The sequence below is a fragment of the Notolepis coatsorum genome (assembly GCF_963971535.1).
Source record: "Notolepis coatsorum genome assembly, chromosome: 4".
Classification (NCBI taxonomy): Eukaryota; Metazoa; Chordata; class Actinopteri; order Aulopiformes; family Paralepididae; genus Notolepis; species Notolepis coatsorum.
In genome coordinates this window covers 129826888-129851554 of record NC_140168.1, presented here as the reverse complement: position 1 = coordinate 129851554, position 24667 = coordinate 129826888, and the positions used below count along the sequence as shown (strand labels likewise).

Below are 24667 nucleotides of genomic sequence, written 5' to 3'. Positions count from 1 at the left end.
ATACACAGATTCAGATATACACACAGTACATAGGCAGAAGAACACGCACACAGGGTCCTTCATCCATACACAGCGGCGGACACACACACACACACACACACACACACACACACACACACACACACACACACACACACACACACACACACACACACACACACACACACACACACACACACACACACACACACACACACACACACACAGCTCAGGAAGTCTGGGGTTTCTAAACCAGGGATGTGTGATTTTTACAGAGCTGTGATAGAGAGTGTTGTCTGGTACAGTAGCTGCTCACATAACGACAGGGAGGGGCTTAACAGGGTCGTGAAGGTAGCTTCATAAACCATTGTTCCCGCTTGTTAACCCTTTCACTACCATACTACAGACAGAAGGTTAACCTTCTGTAGTGTGGTAGTGAAAGGGTTAACCTTCTGTAGTGTGGTAGTGAAAGGTTAACCTTCTGTAGTGTGGTAGTGAAAAGGTTAACCTTATGTAGTGTGGTAGTGAAAGGGTTAACCATATGTAGTGTGGTAGTGAAAGGTTAACGTTCTGTAGTGTGGTAGTGAAAAGTTAACCTTCTATAGTGTGGTAGTGAAAGGTTAACCTTCTGTAGTGTGGTAGTGAAAGGGTTAACCTTCTGTAGTGTGGTAGTGAAAGGGTTAACCTTCTGTAGTGTGGTAGTGAAAGGTTAACTTTCTGTAGTGTGGTAGTGAAAGGTTAACTTTCTGTAGTATGGAAGGTTAACGATAGGTTATGAATATAACCGTAGTTCTATGAGTACTAGTGACGCTCAGCGTCATCTGCACATATCTCACTTCGTGCATATGCACTGAATAAAAACTCACAATGTACCTTTACATACCAACATCCGTCTGGCCACACCCCATCCGCTACCTTCATAAGCAGGTGTGTGGCCCCACACTCGCCTCCTTCCCAATCTTTCACCACAAGGCAAGATTAAAGGCCACAGTGGCGTCTAGACGCTGAGCGTCACTAGTACTCATAGAACTACGGTTATATTCATAACCTATCGTTCTATATCGTACTAGCTTCCGCTCAGCGTCATCTGCACAACGGGAGCTGAGCGGGAGCTGAAGCTCGACAAATGTACCCCACTGAGGCCCCCCACAACTATCAGAACCGGGGAGGACCGAGCCCCCAGACCCTCCCTAATGGAGGGATACCCTCCCTATTGGAGGACGGGAGGGAGACGGATCCGACCGTGCAAAGAGGAACTCGAGCAACTCAACGCACAGGGTGAGCAGACCATGGCTTGACCCCACGACTACGCACACGCACAACCCGCATGCCACCAGGGAACGAACGGAAGGAACAAACCTCATTACTGCCCCCAAAATCACGGGGTCAAGAGCAAACTCAACCCCTTGGCAAGGCCGTAGCAGCGGAGCGCAAAGGAAGACCCAGACCCAGAAGGGACTGGATCCCCCCGGAAAAAGGGGGCCCGGAGAGGTCAATGACGCCACAGCATCAAGACCTCACCAGGCGGTCACTAATGACACCGCCCCCCACATCGCCAGCGTATTCGGACAGGGCCCATCCAAGAGCGGGCCCTTCCCCCCACTAGCACGCCGCCTGGCACACTGACCCTGGCATACTCAGGCAGTCAGCATGGCTGTAACTCGAAGCACTCAAGAGGCTACACTACAGCGGGAGCAGGCAGCGCACCGGGGAGACGACCTCCAGAAGAGGTCGATCCCTCAATCCAGGCAGCAGGCACTTGACCCGAGCCTGGAGCACTGCGGACGAGACAGGCGCCAAAGGGGTCAACTGAAAACAGCACCCCGGCGGAAGGGGCGTATGCTGGCATTGTTGAGCACCATGACAAAGCCTCCACCAAAAAAACCCGACGCTCCAGAGGGGCCGAGGCAGGGGCACACTCAACCGGGTAACCCGGGAGTTGACTCCGCTCCAACACACCAGGGAATCAACCACCCTCTTGGTACCACATGCGGTGGTTGTTCCTATAACCCCTCAAGAAAAACTCCAAAACACACCTGCGGGTATACACTGGCTATACCGCAGTACAAGTATTTCAGTTTTCAAAAAAGGGTTATCCCAGGCCTACGGGTCGACGAAAACACAACTTCGGACCGGGCCCGGCGGACCGGGATGCACACAGGGATACCAGAGGAGGTCTATAAGACCACCCCAACAGCCCCCTCTCAGCCATGCGTAAGAGAGGGGCAAAAAGGAATGGAGAACCAGCCCCTTCATGACAGCACAGGGTACAACATGTACCCAACAAGGGTCTCCATAACGCCCAACCCTGTGACACCCGGGCCGACCCGGCATTTTTCCCCCTGAAAAAAGTCCCTCAGGGTACCAGAACAGAAGATCTGCGTCCCCGGCGGACAACGGGTTAACTGACCTGGACCTGCGTGACCAGAACCAGTCCCGTGCCCTAATCACGCCGACATCCCCACTCCAGGAGAGGGGGTAGGTACGCGTGTCGATTTAAAACATTAAAGAGGGCGCCACCCAGACGGTCCTATTCGTACCGCGCTCAGTGGCCCACCCCAAGGGCGTGAGACCCCTCTACCTATGCTTTGATCTATTCCGTTAACATCCCCCAGATATGAACGAGAATTTGTCGAGACCTAGTAAACTGGCGCTCGGAAAACTCCATCCCCGTTGCCCTATAAAAACGCTGTTTTAATAACGAGCAACCAAGGCGTACCAGCCTCATGCGTGATTCTTATCAGAAACACCCAGAGCCAGCACTATGTATGCGTCGAGACCCAAACACATCAATGGATAGTCTAACAAGACACCAGACATTGTTCCTCCAAGTCGCCTGGGAGAATGACAAGAAGCCGTCGTGCTTCATGTCCTTTCCTCTTTTTATTAAAAAAGAAAGAAAACACAGACTGACATGAATCTCATGTGACGCGGCTGAGGGAAAAAATCTTTTCATCTTTACATCCCACCAACCTCACCACAGGGAGGAGAGGGGAATCCTCAGAGAGACTTCCCACGTGAGCCATGAATTGAAAAGTCACGGTAACATTGAGCCATGTGACCAACAGACTCAAGTTACACACACATCGAGCGTATACACCAAGTTGAAAATAACAGAGAACCACACATGGGTCTGTAAAAAACTCACGGAAGCCGTCGTCCAATAGAAACGTGCCCAGTGACGTATTCTATGACGCGGGGAATCCCATGACTCAACTGCCCGTGATAGGTGCGGAGTCAGGGAAACCCTCCCCCCCCGCGTGCCAAGCTGCCTAACAGCTTGGCCGGACCGAATGAAAAAGAGGGTAAAAAAAAACCCGACCAATCAGAAGAGGGAAGGAGGGGTTTATCCGGTACCCCCTCGCAAGCCCAACCCTCGAATACGACAACAACAAATAGCCATATGATACCTTAAGTAGCCAGTATGCTAATGAACAGCGATAAGCTAACTCAATGCACGCTAGCCACAGACAAGTCTGTGAACAGGGTTTATAACAAGGCCAAAGTTTTATATGTGTGAACACGACACCCGTGTTTATGTTGCAAGAACACAGAAGATTTGATAGAGAGAGAGAGCGGCCTAAAAGATCGCGGTACCCTTACACACACTGTGAGGATGGGGTTCTTGCGGAGCCCAATAGCAAAACACAGGAGGAGAGAATGGAGCGGTTTTAGGGTTCTTTAATCATTCTTCCCAACCAAGCAGAGTATAACAGGAATGTGAAACAGGAATGTGAACAACACGGAGGTTATAATGTTCTTGGGGGGGGAGAAGAATGAGAGCAGGTGCACTTCAGTGTAGCTGTCGGCAGTGAGAGAGAGAGGACACAGGTCTTGCGCTTGAGAGCGAGCAGGAGTCGTCTTTGCTTGGCTCGAGACGTCAGGGTGGAAGGACGCTGGGGCTCGAGATGTCAGGGTGGAAGGGCGCTGGAGCGAAGTCCTCGGTAGGCAGTTTAACACTGCGACGTCGGATGACGGGATCTGCCAGTTGAAGTAGGGAACGCTTGATGAGGTGATCTCTTGCAGCCGCGCTGATTGCTCCTCATCTGGCAGACTCGAGCTCCGATCGTGACACACACAAGTATTACTGCAGACCAACACAACAGTGTTGCAGCTCAATATCACTGTTTAAGCAACAGAACACACAACTAACCTCTACCTTTATATGAAGAACCTAAGTCTTCAGGTCGAGGAAGAAAAAACCCTTTCAACCGAGTGTAAGCTGCATGCAATGTAGCGACCAAACAAGACTATAAGTCTAGCCCTCCTATCAAACCCACACTAGCGAAGGTTCACACATCGTATCCCCATCATATGTAGTGAATAAACACACCGTTTGTAACAAAATACAGTCTCTCCTAGGAGGGACGCTTTATTTGACAATCATACAGAAGCCCTTAGAAGTCCAGCTTTTACTGCTACTCTACCACTACTCCACCACTCCACTTTGTGACTCCTATTGTTCTGGATTTCACACCTCCACTGCCTGCCACAGGCTGGAAAGATTTTCATCTTACATTTTTATTCGTCCCAAATGTCCCAGCCCCATCCAATTTCTTAGCTTTTTTCACTGTTTATTTATCATGCATTGCAACACTAATATATGGCCCAAGTCAGACTGCCCATATAAAAATTATCTTGGGGGTCTGAGGGCAGTAGCCCCCGACCCCCTCCCTGGGGAAGCACCTAAGTTAAGTACCCTCGCTTTGTTTAATGCAGAAAATTAACTTAACACTATGGTCGCCAAAAACGCCTTACCACGTCATTCCCCGCCATGCTCATTCTGCCAAAGACGCCGTACCACGTCTTTGATATCAATATTTCAAAAATCTGTGATCGAAATATTTCTCCCCCGGAGACTTGAGATCTACTGTTGATCCCCCCTCAACTCTTCAACGGTTCAAGAGAGCCATCTGGTGGCCGATCGGCGGATCGCCCAGACCTGAAACAGGAAATGGAAGCTGGTGCTCATTCCAATTCGGTCCGATCACTCGCTAATAGTCCCAGGACTCAAGCTCGACACAATGGATAGCGATCCGTTACCAATAACTCGATAAACAACATGATTTGGACGTATATACTATTATACAACCTGGAAATGGATCGCATATTTCTACATCCCATAATAGGAATATTTCTGCTCCACGCTCATCACCCAACGCTACGAGGAAGCTACGGTAAGATTCAGCGTTATTTTTTAACGTGTTCGATATAAACTGCTCTGATGATCATATCACCCACACTAGATGAATCATCTAACGTTGGCCACGGAATTATAAACGACCCCCCCCCCCCCCATCCGGTCAACATCAGACGATAAGTAGTAACTTCTAGAAGCACGTCCATTTGAAATTTTTTATCTCGCGCCGATTGCTATCAAACTGTATACAATCATCAATATAATGCATTTAGGGCTATAAATCACGTTCTGGAGAAAGCTGCAGAAAACGATAAAAACATACTTATACTTTAGACCGTATTTTAGTATGAATATGTGAATGAAAAAGTATAACGTTGCTACACCCTGAACAATAGATACTTGATGTTGAATGGGCCATAGTAATGTCAATTTAGCAATACAATTTAAAAAGTTATAGCCCTGCAAAGAAGGGGAACTTCTCCATAGACAAATAGAGCTGGCGTGGGATGGTTTATTCTGAATATAAGCCTGGCGACCAAAGTGTTAAGCACTTAAATGAAGTACCCTCGCTTTGTTTACTGCACTAAATTAACACCTAGTGCTAGTTCTAAACTGACATCGAAGTGACATTGAGTGGCAGAAGGGACCCGATTCTGAAAAGATTCATCTGTATGTTGGGCCGGGAAGGGAACAGGGGGAACCAATAGGGGGAAAAGTCACTAGCCACGAGCCGCTCGGGGTTTGCCACCCCGGGGAGCCCCGGAGGGACGGTAAAGGACTGGAGGCTGGTCTTGACGATCCCTACCGTCACCTCCGAGCATGGATGGGCCGGCTGCAGTGGCCGAGGCGCCCTCTCTCCTCCTGGCCTTCTTCGCCGAAGGGCCAGCAGTGACGGTTCCGTCTGACTCCACCGGCGACATCGGGCGGGGGAAAATGAGGCTGGAGCACGGACCGCTCCTCCTGCATTTCCCTGCAAGTTGAGGTCATCAGCTGCAACGCCGACCCGAAGAGCCCAACATCGGAGAGGGGTGCCGTCAGAAGTGGTGTCCTCTTCCTCTCCGGCACACGCGCCTGCTCCAGCCAAAGGTGGCGCTGGGCTAGAGTGGCCAGGGCGCGTACTTTCCCAGCGGCGACGGCCTGCAGCTGGATCAGATGCAGGATGGCTCCGGCCGCCTGGGCGAGCTGATCACGTTGCACTTCGGTCAGCTCCGTACCGCCCGTCTTTATCCCGGACATGAACCTCGCCAGCTGCGCAATGTTAGACGTGGCAGCCAGGGATTGAGTCGCGGTGATGAATGACTGGTCACTCCAGTAAGCCAACCGCCTTGCCAATTTCCCGTGGGGAACCGGCTTCCGTAAAGGCTCCCACACCACCTCAGGACAAAGGAGAGCTGCCATCGGCCTATCAAGCCGAGGCACCCCCTCCTTCATACGTTCTACCAAACCCACCACCCTCGTGACTCGCACGTAGGCGGGAGTGAGGCCCGTGATATGGGAGACCACCTGTCCCTGACGGACGTAGGCCTCCATCGAGGGGAAAAATGGGCAGACAACGCCCGTCTCTCTCACAGGACGACGTTGCCATAAATGACCTATGAGATCATCAGGGACAGGAACAGGCAGTGGCTGCGGCAGCGGCACGCCGTTTGCGACTGCCGCCGCCGCCATGAGCTCGGGGAACAAAGCATGCAGTTCCCCCTGTATACTTTCCCCCACCGAGCTTGCGTCCCTCACATGCGGCAGACTACTGGACATCGCAGAGCCACATTCCGATGTCGCTGATAGCAGGGCATCCCGCCGCTGAGTCGGAGGTTCTAACCCAACATCAGTGTACGAGGGACCCCAAGGAGACATATCACCCCCTGCCAGTGTATCCTGAACGGGAGGCGGACATGTCTCCACCGGGGCGTCGAACAAGAACCCATCTGCCTCTACCATGTAGTCCTCAGTTTCCATCGGCCACGGAGAAGCAGACGCATCCTCATCCGGCTCCAGCAACTCCCCAAAACCAGGCCGTTCGCTTCTGCAAGCCACCATCTTACGACTGGAGCGAGCAGACGCAAAAAGCTTGCACCTCAAATCCTCCGCCACCAGAGGAGCCGGCCGCCAACAGCGGACGACTCTCCGGCGGCAAAGGAACCAGAGCAGGAACCAGGCCATCTCACAGGAGACGGCGCTGGTGCACCAGCTCCTTGGAGAGGCAAGCTATCCACCGGACGCCTACCGGGCGCAGATGCCGTCCACGACAGTGGCGTCAACCCCGCTCCAAGACGCACGGCAGAGGAGGAAATGAAGAACCGCTGGTGAAGGGTAACGTTGCTAGCGCAACCCCCCGAGGTAAACATTATGACTTAGCTTTTTTCTTTGTAAAAGTATGAGAGAAAGAAAAAAGCAAGAAACAATGTAAACACGTAACTCAACTTTCTTCAGCTAAATAACCTTGTCAAGTGATTGGTATACAGGCACTCTCTTGTGGTGAAAGTGAAGAAGGAGGCGAGTGTGGGGCCACACACCTGCTTATGAAGGTAGCGGATGGGGTGTGGCCAGACGGATGTTGGTATGTAAAGGTACATTGTGAGTTTTTATTCAGTGCATATGCACGAAGTGAGATATGTGCAGATGACACTGAGCGGAAGCTAGTACGATATAGAACCTTCTGTAGTGTGGTAGTGAAAGGGTTAACCTTCTGTAGTGTGGTAGTGAAAGGTTAACCTTCTGTAGTGTGATAGTGAAAGGGTTAACCTTCTGTAGTGTGGTAGTGAAAGGTTAACCTTATGTAGTGTGGTAGTGAAGGTTAACCTTCTGTAGTGTGGTAGTGAAAGGTTAACCTTCTGTAGTGTGGTAGTGAAAGGTTAACCTTCTGTAGTGTAGTAGTGAAAGGTTAACCTTCTGTAGTGTGGTAGTGAAAGGTTAACCTTATGTAGTGTGGTAGTGAAGGGTTAACCTTCTGTAGTGTGGTAGTGAAAGTTTAACCTTCTGTAGTGTGGTAGTGAAAGGTTAACCTTCTGTAGTGTGGTAGTGAAAGGTTAACCTTCTGTAGTGTGGTAGTGAAAGGTTAACCTTCTGTAGTGTGGTAGTGAAGGGTTAACCTTCTGTAGTGTGGTAGTGAAAGGTTAACCGTCTGTAGTGTGGTAGTGAAAGGGTTAACCTTCTGTAGTGTGGTAGTGAAAGGTTAACATTCTGTAGTGTGATAGTGAAAGGGTTAACCTTCTGTAGTGTGGTAGTGAAAGGTTAACCTTATGTAGTGTGGTAGTGAAAGGGTTAACCTTCTGTAGTGTGGTAGTGAAAGGTTAACCTTCTGTAGTGTGATAGTGAAAGGGTTAACCTTCTGTAGTGTGGTAGTGAAAGGTTAACCTTATGTAGTGTGGTAGTGAAGGTTAACCTTCTGTAGTGTGGTAGTGAAAGGTTAACCTTATGTAGTGTGGTAGTGAAAGGTTAACCTTCTGTAGTGTGGTAGTGAAAGGTTAACCTTCTGTAGTGTGGTAGTGAAAGGTTAACCTTCTGTAGTGTGGTAGTGAAGGGTTAACCTTCTGTAGTGTGGTAGTGAAAGGTTAACCTTCTGTAGTGTGGTAGTGAAAGGTTAACCTTCTGTAGTGTGGTAGTGAAAGGTTAACCTTCTGTAGTGTGGTAGTGAAGGGTTAACCTTCTGTAGTGTGGTAGTGAAAGGGTTAACCTTCTGTAGTGTGGTAGTGAAAGGTTAACCTTCTGTAGTGTGGTAGTGAAAGGTTAACCTTATGTTAACTGAAAGTGAGACCCCTCCCTTCTAGAAGAAGGTTTAAGAGTATAATGTAAAACCACTGGCTTCAGTAACGGCTGGTATCTGAAGGCAGTGAGGCCCTTAACTCTGTTCAGGCCATGATGCCCAGATCACCCTGGCCCCCCGGGGCCTCTTCAAAATGCTGAAACATACTCCAGACACTCTAAGGCCAAGTCCACACGATCACGGTATTTTTGACACAGAGGTAAAAAAAAATAAAATAAAAAGAACCTCTGTAGACACGGGTGGTTTAAACTGATGTAATATACATGTAGTACAATGCCAAAGCAATAGGTGGCGATGTAGTTCAAACATGAAGGCCATTTTCAACCAATCAGAAGGGTTGAACGCGTCACTACACGTCCTGCTCAAAACATAAACCGGCCATCTTTAAATTACCTCGCGTGAACATTAGCAACAAGCATTTATTTGCAGCAAGAAACAAAGTGCAAAAAAAGTGCAATAAACAAAAAAGGATATATTCACTGTGTGTTCTGCCTCATTTGTTGATGAAACAAAACCAACATCAACACAATTTACCACCAAGAGCGGAGAGTTTAGTCTCACAATTGATTGGGATTATAATAGTTAGCATTGCGGCTAGCGTACATTAGCGTAGTAACGTTAACGCTAGTATTCCAGGGAAAAGACACGAAAACAGCGTTTTTGTGTAATTCAATAAACACGTTGTAATTTTTGGCCTGATTATCGGATCTTCCTGAAATCAATGCTAGATCATCACTATTATCCTTCGTCGTACACGCATGCAATGTGATTTAGACCGACCCCCCCCCCCCCTCTTGCAACCCAACGGCAAACAGCCATACACATAAAACACAGATAGCTTCAATAGCTGTAGAAATAAATATCAGATCAACGCAAGCTTTCATATATGGTGTCCTTACCTGGTCTCTGAAGTAATGCAAAAAAAAGAATCCAATAATCTCATCGCCATTCCAGTTATCCACAGCGATCACGTCTCCGATGATTTTGGGCATTGCACTTCAACGGGCGGGCGGGGTCAGTAGTCCAAACCACCCCTACAAGCGTGTGTTTTGCCAGAGTGTTTAGAACAGGGGTCTCAAACTCAATTTACCTGGGGGCCGCTGGAGGTAGAGTCTGGGTGAGGCTGGGCCGCATCAAATATTCCAAAAAAAGGTACAACTGATCCAATCTTCTCACAAACTCACTAAAACCTCACAAACACCAGCAACTGAGCATTCTCAGTGGTGTCAGTGGACTCATCCACAGCTATGAAAATGCACTGCATTTTTTTTTATTCTATCACAAAGCTGTTTAATCAAATCAACAGCCAGTATTTCAGTTATTCTGGTTGCTGTGCTATCTGAGGAGGATTTGCTTTTGTTTGCCTTCAAACATGGTCTCCATCACTTCAGTCATACATTATTTTATTATGTATGTGTCAGAGAATGGCTTCTTGTGTTTAGCCAACACCCATCACTGAGTAAGGACTTGGTTGCTTTTTCTCGTTGTGACATAGCTTTAACAATAATTCTGCTTGCAGCTTGATATGATGATTTCATTCCATTTATTTGTGTGGTTCTTAGCACTGAATTTTGAGGAAAGGCTGCATCAAAATAACTGTGTTTTGTATCGTAGTGGCGTTTCAAATTGCCACTCTTCACAAGAGCTACCGTTTCTTGGCATATTAGGCACATTGGTTTGGTGCTGGGAGGATGCACGCATATTTTTCAGTCCATTCAGCATGAGCATGCCATATTTTTCTACTAACTGCCTGCTGGTGAAACTAGGCTACTAGCTACATTTATCTCACGGAGATACTGTAAAACTGGGAACGAGGTTACTAGCTACAGTACCTGCAGATTAGACTACCTGTAGATGCGCTGTCACTCTCGCTCTGACTCGGACCCGCTGAAAGAGACAACACTCATTCCGTGAAAACCCGCCCTACTCTGCTCTGATTCGCAGACTGTGGGCGGGGGGGGGGGGGGGGGGGGGGACGCTGACGGGACGCTGAATGTGATTGGACCAGAGTAGCCAGACAGACACAGACAGGCAGAACACTGCTTGCAGAGGAGACTTTCGAGAATGCCTGCCATACGCACTGGATATATTTTCCTTCCACTTGGTATCACTCCGGAATCACGTTTCAACCAAGTCACTAACGTAACGTTGCTGTCATGTGATCAAATAAATAAAACATCCAACTCGCACAACGACTCAGCAAAAAGTTGCGCGCGGGCCGCACTAACACTATGTCAAGTAGGGGGCTGCAAAATATCATCCAGCGGGCCGCAATTGGCCCGCGGGCCGCGAGTTTGAGACCCCTGGTTTAGGACCCGCTCCCACGCCGCAGCTCGGTAGGGAAAATAAACCAACCGGTTTTTAACGGGGTGCAATAATGCCGGAAGGCGTTAGAGGGCGGTATAAGACCCTCTGCCAGCTCAGACACACTCAGAACAGTATGCGCTGAATTATGAATGGCAATAGAGAATAAAAAAAATACCGTGACAGAAACGTAGATCTACGTTTTTGGCAATCAATGTGTTAACAACAGCAGCAGTTATCATAAAATCACAAATACTTGGCAAAAAAAATAATAATAATAATTGCACTGAACAGAAGCATATTTTTAGTAGCAGCATCTTCTTAGAACAACAACAAAAAGAGACCCCAAAGGTGTTGTTGACTATGGGGGGGGGGGGGGGGGGGGGGCAGACTCTATCTATTGGGGCAAAGCCCCCATTGGCCCCCCCCCCATAACTCAAACCCTCGCTGGAAAGATTAATTTAACTTGTAGGGCTGACCCCTATTAGTCGAATAGTCAACTAATCGATCTAAAGGAGCCGTAGTCGACTGCCAACCTCTTAGTCGAATGCAAAAATATACACACCAATTCTTTCCAAAAGAAAAGAGGCCTAGAAGCGTGGCTAACGCTAATGGTGCACATACCAGAGGCTAACTGCCTAAGAAAACAGGCACAGAGGCACTGAAAGAGGATGTCACCCATCTAATGAACACACTAGACTAGACAAATATCAAGATGTATCCATCAGTGGTCCAATTGCATGCTTTTGCAGAGAACAAGAAGCCTTCAGTCGACTCCTTCAGACATTAAGCACCCCCCACAGCCCAAATGGAATGATAAAAAAAAAAGTATAATTTTTTTTTCATATATTCTTTTTTTCATAGTCGACTAATAGTCGACTATCGGCTAATTTTGGCGACTACAAGTCGACTATACAAATCCTTAGTCGGGGACAGCCCTATTAACTTGTAACTCTGAACCTGCCTCTGTGTCGTTGTGCAACTTGTAACTCTGAACCTGCCTCTGTGTCGTTGTGCCTCTAAAGGTGCGTAAGGTGTAACTCTGAACCTGCCTCTGTGTCGTTGTGCCTCTAAAGGTGCGTAAGGTGTAACTCTGAACCTGCCTCTGTGTCGTTGTGCCTCTAAAGGTGTGTAAGGTGTAACTCTGAACCTGCCTCTGTGTCGTTGTGCCTCTAAAGGTGCGTAAGGTGTAACTCTGAACCTGCCTCTGTGTCGTTGTGCCTCTAAAGGTGTGTAAGGTGTAACTCTGAACCTGCCTCTGTGTCGTTGTGCCTCTAAAGGTGCGTAAGGTGTAACTCTGAACCTGCCTCTGTGTCGTTGTGCCTCTAAAGGTGCGTAAGGTGTAACTCTGAACCTGCCTCTGTGTCGCTGTGCCTCTAAATGTGTGTAAGGTGTAACTCTGAACCTGCCTGTCGTTGTGCCTCTAAAGGTGCGTAAGGTGTAACTCTGAACCTGCCTCTGTGTCGTTGTGCCTCTAAAGGTGCGTAAGGTGTAACTCTGAACCTGCCTCTGTGTCGCTGTGCCTCTAAATGTGCGTAAGGTGTAACTCTGAACCTGCCTCTGTGTCGTTGTGCCTCTAAAGGTGCGTAAGGTGTAACTCTGAACCTGCCTCTGTGTCGTTGTGCCTCTAAAGGTGCGTAAGGTGTAACTCTGAACCTGCCTCTGTGTCGTTGTGCCTCTAAAGGTGCGTAAGGCTCGGAACCGGCGGCAGGAGTGGAACGTTCTGGCGTACGACAAGGAGTTCCGCCCCGACGCCCGGCTCACCCCCTCGCCCTACCATGGGATGTCCTCCGAGGGCTCCCTGTCCCCGGATAACAGGTAACACACACACACACACACACACACACACACACGCACACACACGCACACACACACGCACGCACACACACACACACACACACACACACACCATGTTCCTACAGGGATTAATAAAGTTATTATCTTTTCACACATGCACACATTTCCCTTATGTACATTCATGCATTCCCATAAAAACATGCTTAACAAGAACACAAACACCTACTGTACACTAATTTGTGAATGTGCACACACACACACACACACACACACACGCACACGCACACCACACACACACACACGCACACACGCACACGCGCACACGCACACCACCACACACACACACACACACACACACACACACACACACACACACACACACACACACACACACACACACACACACACACACACACACACACACACATTAAACACACCGTCCACTGATACTGTGATATCATTATCAAGCTCTCTGCTGCCCTCTTCTGGGAAGAAAAGCAGAGATAACCTATGTATGTTGAATACGTGTATAAGTGTGTGTGTGTATGTGTGTGTAGATCTATATCTATCATCTATCTATCTATCTATCTATCTATCTATCTATCTATCTATCTATCTATCTATCTATCTATCTATCTATCTATCTATCTATCTATCTATCTATCTATCTATCTATCTATATATCTATGTATCTATCTATCTATCTATATCTACCTATCATCTATCTATCTATCTATCTATCTATCTATCTATCTATCTATCTATCTATCTATCTATCTATCTATCTATCTATCTATCTATCTATCTATCTATCTATCTATCTATCTATCTATCTCTATATCTATCTATGTATCTATCTGTATATCGACAATGTACAGTACAGCATCAACATGTAGTGAGTTACAGTAAACAATCTATTTAAAACAGAGCTTAAAGCCATAACAGACTGGGTCAACAATAACAAACTGGTACTCAACATTGCAAAAACAAAAGCAATGGTGTTCGGATCCAGGCACATAATTAAGCAGCGATCCACAATCAAGCCTGACTCTGGCTGGTCAGCCAGTGGAACAGGTAAAAGAGGCTAAGTTGCTTGATTCTTGATTCTGGTTTAAAGTGGACAAAGCAAATTGACAGTATCGTAACAAATATGGAAGGAGCATAGCTGTGACAAGAAAATGCACAAAGTATTTAACACCAACCACTTTGAAAGAAGTCATCCACGCTCTGGTTTTGTCACATCTTGAGTACTGTCCCGTCATATGGTCATCAGCAGCTAAAACACATAATTATACAGAAACTTCAATAGCTCAAAATAAGGCTGCAAGACGAGCTCTCCACTGTTCAAAGCGCACTAACATTGGAGTTATGCACAGAAATGTATCATGGCTTCCGGTTGAGAAACGTCTGCAATCCCGTCCCATTACTTTCTCAGAAATGTTCAAGTTGTCAAAAAACCACAGTATTTTTATGATTATAATAGTTTACATAAGAGAAGAACATGACCATATGACCAGACAAGCTACGTCAGGCCATCTAATGGCACCTAAACCAAAACAAATCTACTAAAATATTCTGTGACTTACAGAGCTATCATGGAATGGAACTCATTGCCAAGCTACTTCGCTGAAATAGAATCCAAAACCACTTTCAAGAAAACATTTAAATACCATCTACTAACGAGCATGCACTGAACCCTTATGGCATAGCGGTGAAAACCAATGGACTGTTAATTGTATTTATGTTGATGGCAGTGAGTGCTGCTCAGGAAGCACTATTTATTTGATTTGAATCATTTTATTTTAACACTTTATACTAATAAGTATCTTGTACAATGTCATCCTTAACTGAGTATGAGATTGTTAATGATGTTGATAATGATGTAATTGATGTTGATAATGATGTAATGTCTTGAATATTGTTGTATTGTTTTAAGTGCCGGACCCCAGGAAGAATAGCTTTTGTCAAGTGCAAAAGCTAATGGGGATCATAAATAAACATAAACATCTCTTCTCTATCTATCTCTCTATCTCTATCTCTCTATCTCTCTACCTATCATCTATCTATCTCTCTATCTCTCTTCTACCTATCATCTATCTATCTATCTATCTATCTATCTATCTATCTATCTATCTATCTATCTATCTATCTATCTATCTATCTATCTATCTATCTATCTATCTATCTATCTATCTATCTATCTATCTATCTATCTATCTATCTATCTATCTATCTATCTATCTATCTATCTATCTATCTATCTATCTATCTATCTATCTATCTATCTATCTATCTATCTATCTATCTATCTATCTATCTATCTATCTATCTATCTATCTATCTATCTATCTATCTATCTATCAAACCTCTCCTCCCCCTCCCCCTCCTCCTCCTCCCCCTCCCCTCCACCTCCCCCTCCTCCTCCTCCTCTTCTCTCCCCCTCCCCCTCCCATCCCCCTCCTCCTCCTCCTCCTCCCCCTCCCCCTCCTCATCCTCCTCTCTCCTCCCTCCTCCTCCTCCCCCTCCCCCTCCTCTCTCTCCCCTCCTCCTCCTCTTCTCTCCCCCTCCCCCTCCCCATCCCCCTCCTCTCTCCCCTCCTCCTCCTCCTCCTCCTCCTCTTCTCTCCCCCTCCCCTCCCCATCCCCCTCCTCTCTCTCCCTCCTCCTCCTCCTCCTCCTCCTCCTCCTCCTCCTCCTCCTCCTCCCCCTCCTCTCTCCTCCTCCTCCTCCCCCTCCCCCTCCTCCTCCTCCTCTCTCCTCCTCCTCCTCCTCTTCTCTCCCCCTCCCCCTCCCCATCCCCCTCCTCTCTCCCCCTCCCCTCCTCCCCCTCCTCCCCTCCCCCTCCCCCTCCTCCTCCTCCTCCTCCTCCCCCTCCTCCTCCTCCCCTCCCCCTCCCTCTCTTCCCCTCCTCCGCTCTCTCTCTCCCCTCAGGTCGGTGGCGTCTGACTCTTACCCAGCCAGCCCCAGCCACGCCTCCAGCCAGCCCGCCGCCCCCGCGCCGCATGCCGTGGACCACCAGGCCAGGGACCACCTCACCGCCGCGGCCCAGACCCAGTCCCTGGACCGGGGGCTCCGGCCGGTCAACCAGCCCGTGGGCGCTGTGGCCGGAGGCGCCGCGGCCGGGGGCCGACACGTGGCGTCCCTGGGGAGGACCGGGGGCCCGGGGGCAGCCGGGGCGGATCCTACGGTTAACGGGCCGAGGCAGCAGTCAGTCAAGGAGTACCGGGCTGCTCACGGGTAAGCGCTGGTTTTTACTGTAATATCACCACGAGAAGCCTGATATATATCACAATATATAGGTACAGTCTGGTTTTTACTGTAATATCACCACGAGAAGCCTGATATATATCACAATATATAGGTACAGTCTGGTTTTTACTGTAATATCACCACGAGAAGCCTGATATATATCACAATATATAGGTACAGTCTGGTTTTTACTGTAATATCACCACGAGAAGCCTGAATATATCACAATATATAGGTACAGTCTGGTTTTTACTGTAATATCACCACGAGAAGCCTGATATAATTATTATATCACAATATATAGGTACAGTCTGGTTTTTACTGTAATATCACCACGAGAAGCCTGATATAATTATTATATCACAATATATAGGTACAGTCTGGTTTTTACTGTAATATCACCACGAGAAGCCTGATATAATTATTATATCACAATATATAGGTACAGTCTGGTTTTTACTGTAATATCACCACGAGAAGCCTGATATATATCACAATATATAGGTACAGTCTGGTTTTTACTGTAATATCACCACGAGAAGCCTGATATATATCACAATATATAGGTACAGTCTGGTTTATACTGTAATATCACCACGAGAAGCCTGATATATATCACAATATATAGGTACAGTCTGGTTTTTACTGTAATATCACCACGAGAAGCCTGATATATATCACAATATATAGTACAGTCTGGTTTTTACTGTAATATCACCACGAGAAGCCTGATATATATCACAATATATAGTACAGTCTGGTTTTACTGTAATATCACCACGAGAAGCCTGATATATATCACAATATATAGGTACAGTCTGGCTTTTACTGTAATATCACCACGAGAAGCCTGATATATATCACAATATATAGGTACAGTCTGGTTTTTACTGTAATATCACCACGAGAAGCCTGATATATATCACAATATATAGGTACAGTCTGGTTTTTACTGTAATATCACCACGAGAAGCCTGATATATATCACAATATATAGGTACAGTCTGGTTTTTACTGTAATATCACCACGAGAAGCCTGATATATATCACAATATATAGGTACAGTCTGGTTTATACTGTAATATCACCACGAGAAGCCTGATATATATCACAATATATAGGTACAGTCTGGTTTTTACTGTAATATCACCACGAGAAGCCTGATATATATCACAATATATAGGTACAGTCTGGTTTTTACTGTAATATCACCACGAGAAGCCTGATATATATCACAATATATAGGTACAGTCTGGTTTTTACTGTAATATCACCACGAGAAGCCTGATATATATCACAATATATAGGTACAGTCTGGTTTTTACTGTAATATCACCACGAGAAGCCTGATATATATCACAATATATAGGTACAGTCTGGTTTTTACTGTAATATCACCACGAGAAGCCTGATATATATCACAATATATAGGTACAGTCTGGTTTTTACTGTAATATCACCACGAGAAGCCTGATATATATCACAATATATAGGTACAGTCTGGTTTTTACTGTAATATCACCACGAGAAGCCTGATATATATCACAATATACAGTACAGTCTGGTTTTTACTGTAATATCACCACAAGAAGCCTGATATATATCACAATATCGCTTAGGTACAGTCTGGTGTATACTGTAATATCACCACGAGAAGCCTGATATATATCACAATATATACCTCACTGTCCCGACATCCAAGCTCAAAAACTTCGGAGATCGGGCCTTCTCTCGCACTGCACCCCGACTCTGGAACTCCCTCCCCCAGTCCATCAGAGACTCCCCTACACTCTCCACCTTCAAAGCTCGCCTCAAAACCCACCTGTTCTCCCTTGCCTTCAACCCCCCCCACCCCTAAACCCCCCCCTCCCCTCCAACCTGATCGATATGTCTCTAGTCTTTTTTTTTGTGCCATCAGGCTGTCTCCCCCGTTCCCCCCATGGTCTCATGTTCCTTTGTTTTTGTTTCTTTGTTGTTTTGTTTTGTTTCTTTGCTTTCGCCTCTTTGTTTGTACCCCTGCTCCCGACTACTGTCAGCGACTTCGGGTTATTGAGAAGCGCTATATAAATTAAATGAATTATTATTATTATTATATAGGTACAGTCTGGTTTTTACTGTAATATCACCACGAGAAGCCTGATATATATCACAATATACAGTACAGTCTGGTTTTTACTGTAATATCACCACGAGAAGCCTGATATATATCACAATATCGCTTAGGTACAGTCTGGTGTATACTGTAATATCACCATGCGAAGCCTGATATATATCACAATATATAGGTACAGTCTGGTTTTTACTGTAATATCACCACGAGAAGCCTGATATATATCACAATATATAGGTACAGTCTGGTTTTTACTGTAATATCACCACGAGAAGCCTGATATATATCACAATATACAGTACAGTCTGGTTTTTACTGTAATATCACCACAAGAAGCCTGATATATATCACAATATCGCTTAGGTACAGTCTGGTTTATACTGTAATATCACCACGAGAAGCCTGATATATATCACAATATATAGGTACAGTCTGGTTTTTACTGTAATATCACCACGAGAAGCCTGATATATATCACAATATATAGGTACAGTCTGGTTTTTACTGTAATATCACCACGAGAAGCCTGATATATATCACAATATATAGGTACAGTCTGGTTTTTACTGTAATATCACCACGAGAAGCCTGATATAATTATTATATCACAATATATAGGTACAGTCTGGTTTTTACTGTAATATCACCACGAGAAGCCTGATATATATCACAATATATAGGTACAGTCTGGTTTTTACTGTAATATCACCACGAGAAGCCTGATATATATCACAATATATAGGTACAGTCTGGTTTATACTGTAATATCACCACGAGAAGCCTGATATATATCACAATATATAGGTACAGTCTGGTTTTTACTGTAATATCACCACGAGAAGCCTGATATATATCACAATATATAGTACAGTCTGGTTTTTACTGTAATATCACCACGAGAAGCCTGATATATATCACAATATATAGTACAGTCTGGTTTTTACTGTAATATCACCACGAGAAGCCTGATATATATCACAATATATAGGTACAGTCTGGCTTTTACTGTAATATCACCACGAGAAGCCTGATATATATCACAATATATAGGTACAGTCTGGTTTTTACTGTAATATCACCACGAGAAGCCTGATATATATCACAATATATAGGTACAGTCTGGTTTTTACTGTAATATCACCACGAGAAGCCTGATATATATCACAATATATAGGTACAGTCTGGTTTTTACTGTAATATCACCACGAGAAGCCTGATATATATCACAATATATAGGTACAGTCTGGTTTATACTGTAATATCACCACGAGAAGCCTGATATATATCACAATATATAGGTACAGTCTGGTTTTTACTGTAATATCACCACGAGAAGCCTGATATATATCACAATATATAGGTACAGTCTGGTTTTTACTGTAATATCACCACGAGAAGCCTGATATATATCACAATATATAGGTACAGTCTGGTTTTTACTGTAATATCACCACGAGAAGCCTGATATATATCACAATATATAGGTACAGTCTGGTTTTTACTGTAATATCACCACGAGAAGCCTGATATATATCACAATATATAGGTACAGTCTGGTTTTTACTGTAATATCACCACGAGAAGCCTGATATATATCACAATATATAGGTACAGTCTGGTTTTTACTGTAATATCACCACGAGAAGCCTGATATATATCACAATATATAGGTACAGTCTGGTTTTTACTGTAATATCACCACGAGAAGCCTGATATATATCACAATATACAGTACAGTCTGGTTTTTACTGTAATATCACCACAAGAAGCCTGATATATATCACAATATCGCTTAGGTACAGTCTGGTGTATACTGTAATATCACCACGAGAAGCCTGATATATATCACAATATATACCTCACTGTCCCGACATCCAAGCTCAAAAACTTCGGAGATCGGGCCTTCTCTCGCACTGCACCCCGACTCTGGAACTCCCTCCCCCAGTCCATCAGAGACTCCCCTACACTCTCCACCTTCAAAGCTCGCCTCAAAACCCACCTGTTCTCCCTTGCCTTCAACCCCCCCCACCCCTAAACCCCCCCCTCCCCTCCAACCTGATCGATATGTCTCTAGTCTTTTTTTTTGTGCCATCAGGCTGTCTCCCCCGTTCCCCCCATGGTCTCATGTTCCTTTGTTTTTGTTTCTTTGTTGTTTTGTTTTGTTTCTTTGCTTTCGCCTCTTTGTTTGTACCCCTGCTCCCGACTACTGTCAGCGACTTCGGGTTATTGAGAAGCGCTATATAAATTAAATGAATTATTATTATTATTATATAGGTACAGTCTGGTTTTTACTGTAATATCACCACGAGAAGCCTGATATATATCACAATATACAGTACAGTCTGGTTTTTACTGTAATATCACCACGAGAAGCCTGATATATATCACAATATCGCTTAGGTACAGTCTGGTGTATACTGTAATATCACCATGCGAAGCCTGATATATATCACAATATATAGGTACAGTCTGGTTTTTACTGTAATATCACCACGAGAAGCCTGATATATATCACAATATATAGGTACAGTCTGGTTTTTACTGTAATATCACCACGAGAAGCCTGATATATATCACAATATACAGTACAGTCTGGTTTTTACTGTAATATCACCACAAGAAGCCTGATATATATCACAATATCGCTTAGGTACAGTCTGGTTTATACTGTAATATCACCACGAGAAGCCTGATATATATCACAATATATAGGTACAGTCTGGTTTTTACTGTAATATCACCACGAGAAGCCTGATATATATCACAATATATAGGTACAGTCTGGTTTTTACTGTAATATCACCACGAGAAGCCTGATATATATCACAATATATAGGTACAGTCTGGTTTTTACTGTAATATCACCACGAGAAGCCTGATATATATCACAATATATAGGTACAGTCTGGTTTTTACTGTAATATCACCACGAGAAGCCTGATATATATCACAATATATAGTACAGTCTGGTTTTTACTGTAATATCACCACGCGAAGCCTGATATATATCACAATATATAGGTACAGTCTGGTTTTTACTGTAATATCACCATGAGAAGCCTGATATATATCACAATATATAGGTACAGTCTGGTTTTTACTGTAATATCACCACGAGAAGCCTGATATATATCACAATATACAGTACAGTCTGGTTTTTACTGTAATATCACCACGAGAAGCCTGATATATATCACAATATCGCTTAGGTACAGTCTGGTTTATACTGTAATATCACCACGAGAAGCCTGATATATATCACAATATATAGGTACAGTCTGGTTTTTACTGTAATATCACCACGAGAAGCCTGATATATATCACAATATATAGGCACAGTCTGGTTTTTACTGTAATATCACCACGAGAAGCCTGATATATATCACAATATATAGGTACAGTCTGGTTTTTACTGTAATATCACCACGAGAAGCCTGATATATATCACAATATATAGTACAGTCTGGTTTTTACTGTAATATCACCACGAGAAGCCTGATATATATCACAATATATAGTACAGTCTGGTTTTTACTGTAATATCACCACGAGAAGCCTGATATATATCACAATATATAGGTACAGTCTGGTTTTTACTGTAATATCGCCACGAGAAGCCTGATATATATCACAATATATAGGTACAGTCTGGTTTTTACTGTAATATCACCACGAGAAGCCTGATATATATCACAATATATAGGTACAGTCTGGTTTTTACTGTAATATCACCACGAGAAGCCTGATATATATCACAATATATAGGTACAGTCTGGTTTTTACTGTAATATCACCACGAGAAGCCTGATATATATCACAATATATAGGTACAGTCTGGTTTATACTGTAATATCACCACGAGAAGCCTGATATATATCACAATATATAGGTACAGTCTGGTTTTTACTGTAATATCACCACGAGAAGCCTGATATATATCACAATATATAGGTACAGTCTGGTTTTTACTGTAATATCACCACGAGAAGCCTGATATATATCACAATATATAGGTACAGTCTGGTTTTTACTGTAATATCACCACGAGAAGCCTGATATATATCACAATATATAGGTACAGTCTGGTTTTTACTGTAATATCACCACGAGAAGCCTGATATATATCACAATATATAGTACAGTCTGGTTTTTACTGTAATATCACCACGCGAAGCCTGATATATATCACAATATATAGGTACAGTCTGGTTTTTACTGTAATATCACCACGAGAAGCCTGATATATATCACAATATATAGGTACAGTCTGGTTTTTACTGTAATATCACCACGAGAAGCCTGATATATATCACAATATACAGTACAGTCTGGTTTTTACTGTAATATCACCACGAGAAGCCTGATATATATCACAATATCGCTTAGGTACAGTCTGGTTTATACTGTAATATCACCACGAGAAGCCTGATATATATCACAATATATAGGTACAGTCTGGTTTTTACTGTAATATCACCACGAGAAGCCTGATATATATCACAATATATAGGTACAGTCTGGTTTTTACTGTAATATCACCACGAGAAGCCTGATATATATCACAATATATAGGTACAGTCTGGTTTTTACTGTAATATCACCACGAGAAGCCTGATATATATCACAATATATAGGTACAGTCTGGTTTTTACTGTAATATCACCACGAGAAGCCTGATATATATCACAATATATAGTACAGTCTGGTTTTTACTGTAATATCACCACGCGAAGCCTGATATATATCACAATATATAGGTACAGTCTGGTTTTTACTGTAATATCACCACGAGAAGCCTGATATATATCACAATATATAGGTACAGTCTGGTTTTTACTGTAATATCACCACGAGAAGCCTGATATATATCACAATATACAGTACAGTCTGGTTTTTACTGTAATATCACCACGAGAAGCCTGATATATATCACAATATCGCTTAGGTACAGTCTGGTTTATACTGTAATATCACCACGAGAAGCCTGATATATATCACAATATATAGGTACAGTCTGGTTTTTACTGTAATATCACCACGAGAAGCCTGATATATATCACAATATATAGGTACAGTCTGGTTTTTACTGTAATATCACCACGAGAAGCCTGATATATATCACAATATATAGGTACAGTCTGGTTTTTACTGTAATATCACCACGAGAAGCCTGATATATATCACAATATACAGTACAGTCTGGTTTTTACTGTAATATCACCACGAGAAGCCTGATATATATCACAATATATAGTACAGTCTGGTTTTTACTGTAATATCACCACGCGAAGCCTGATATATATCACAATATATAGGTACAGTCTGGTTTTTACTGTAATATCACCACGAGAAGCCTGATATATATCACAATATATAGGTACAGTCTGGTTTTTACTGTAATATCACCACGAGAAGCCTGATATATATCACAATATACAGTACAGTCTGGTTTTTACTGTAATATCACCACGAGAAGCCTGATATATATCACAATATCGCTTAGGTACAGTCTGGTTTATACTGTAATATCACCACGAGAAGCCTGATATATATCACAATATATAGGTACAGTCTGGTTTTTACTGTAATATCACCACGAGAAGCCTGATATATATCACAATATATAGGTACAGTCTGGTTTTTACTGTAATATCACCACGAGAAGCCTGATATATATCACAATATATAGGTACAGTCTGGTTTTTACTGTAATATCACCACGAGAAGCCTGATATATATCACAATATATAGGTACAGTCTGGTTTTTACTGTAATATCACCACGAGAAGCCTGATATATATCACAATATATAGTACAGTCTGGTTTTTACTGTAATATCACCACGCGAAGCCTGATATATATCACAATATATAGGTACAGTCTGGTTTTTACTGTAATATCACCACGAGAAGCCTGATATATATCACAATATATAGGTACAGTCTGGTTTTTACTGTAATATCACCACGAGAAGCCTGATATATATCACAATATACAGTACAGTCTGGTTTTTACTGTAATATCACCACGAGAAGCCTGATATATATCACAATATCGCTTAGGTACAGTCTGGTTTATACTGTAATATCACCACGAGAAGCCTGATATATATCACAATATATAGGTACAGTCTGGTTTTTACTGTAATATCACCACGAGAAGCCTGATATATATCACAATATATAGGTACAGTCTGGTTTTTACTGTAATATCACCACGAGAAGCCTGATATATATCACAATATATAGGTACAGTCTGGTTTTTACTGTAATATCACCACGAGAAGCCTGATATATATCACAATATACAGTACAGTCTGGTTTTTA

At 43.9% G+C, this 24667-nt stretch overlaps 1 protein-coding gene across 1 annotated transcript in view; it reads left to right on the top strand.

Annotated features, from left to right (window-relative positions):
• The window catches only part of LOC311226689 (actin-binding protein WASF3-like), a gene marked incomplete at both ends in the record, with an annotated part of 169891 nt that overhangs the window by 113683 nt on the left and 31541 nt on the right, over positions 1 to 24667 (top strand). The window contains 2 exons of the mRNA XM_084312103.1: positions 12871 to 13004; positions 15914 to 16219. Coding sequence (XP_084168229.1) covers positions 12871 to 13004; positions 15914 to 16219 — 440 coding nt within the window. The remainder of the gene's footprint in view (positions 1 to 12870; positions 13005 to 15913; positions 16220 to 24667) is intronic.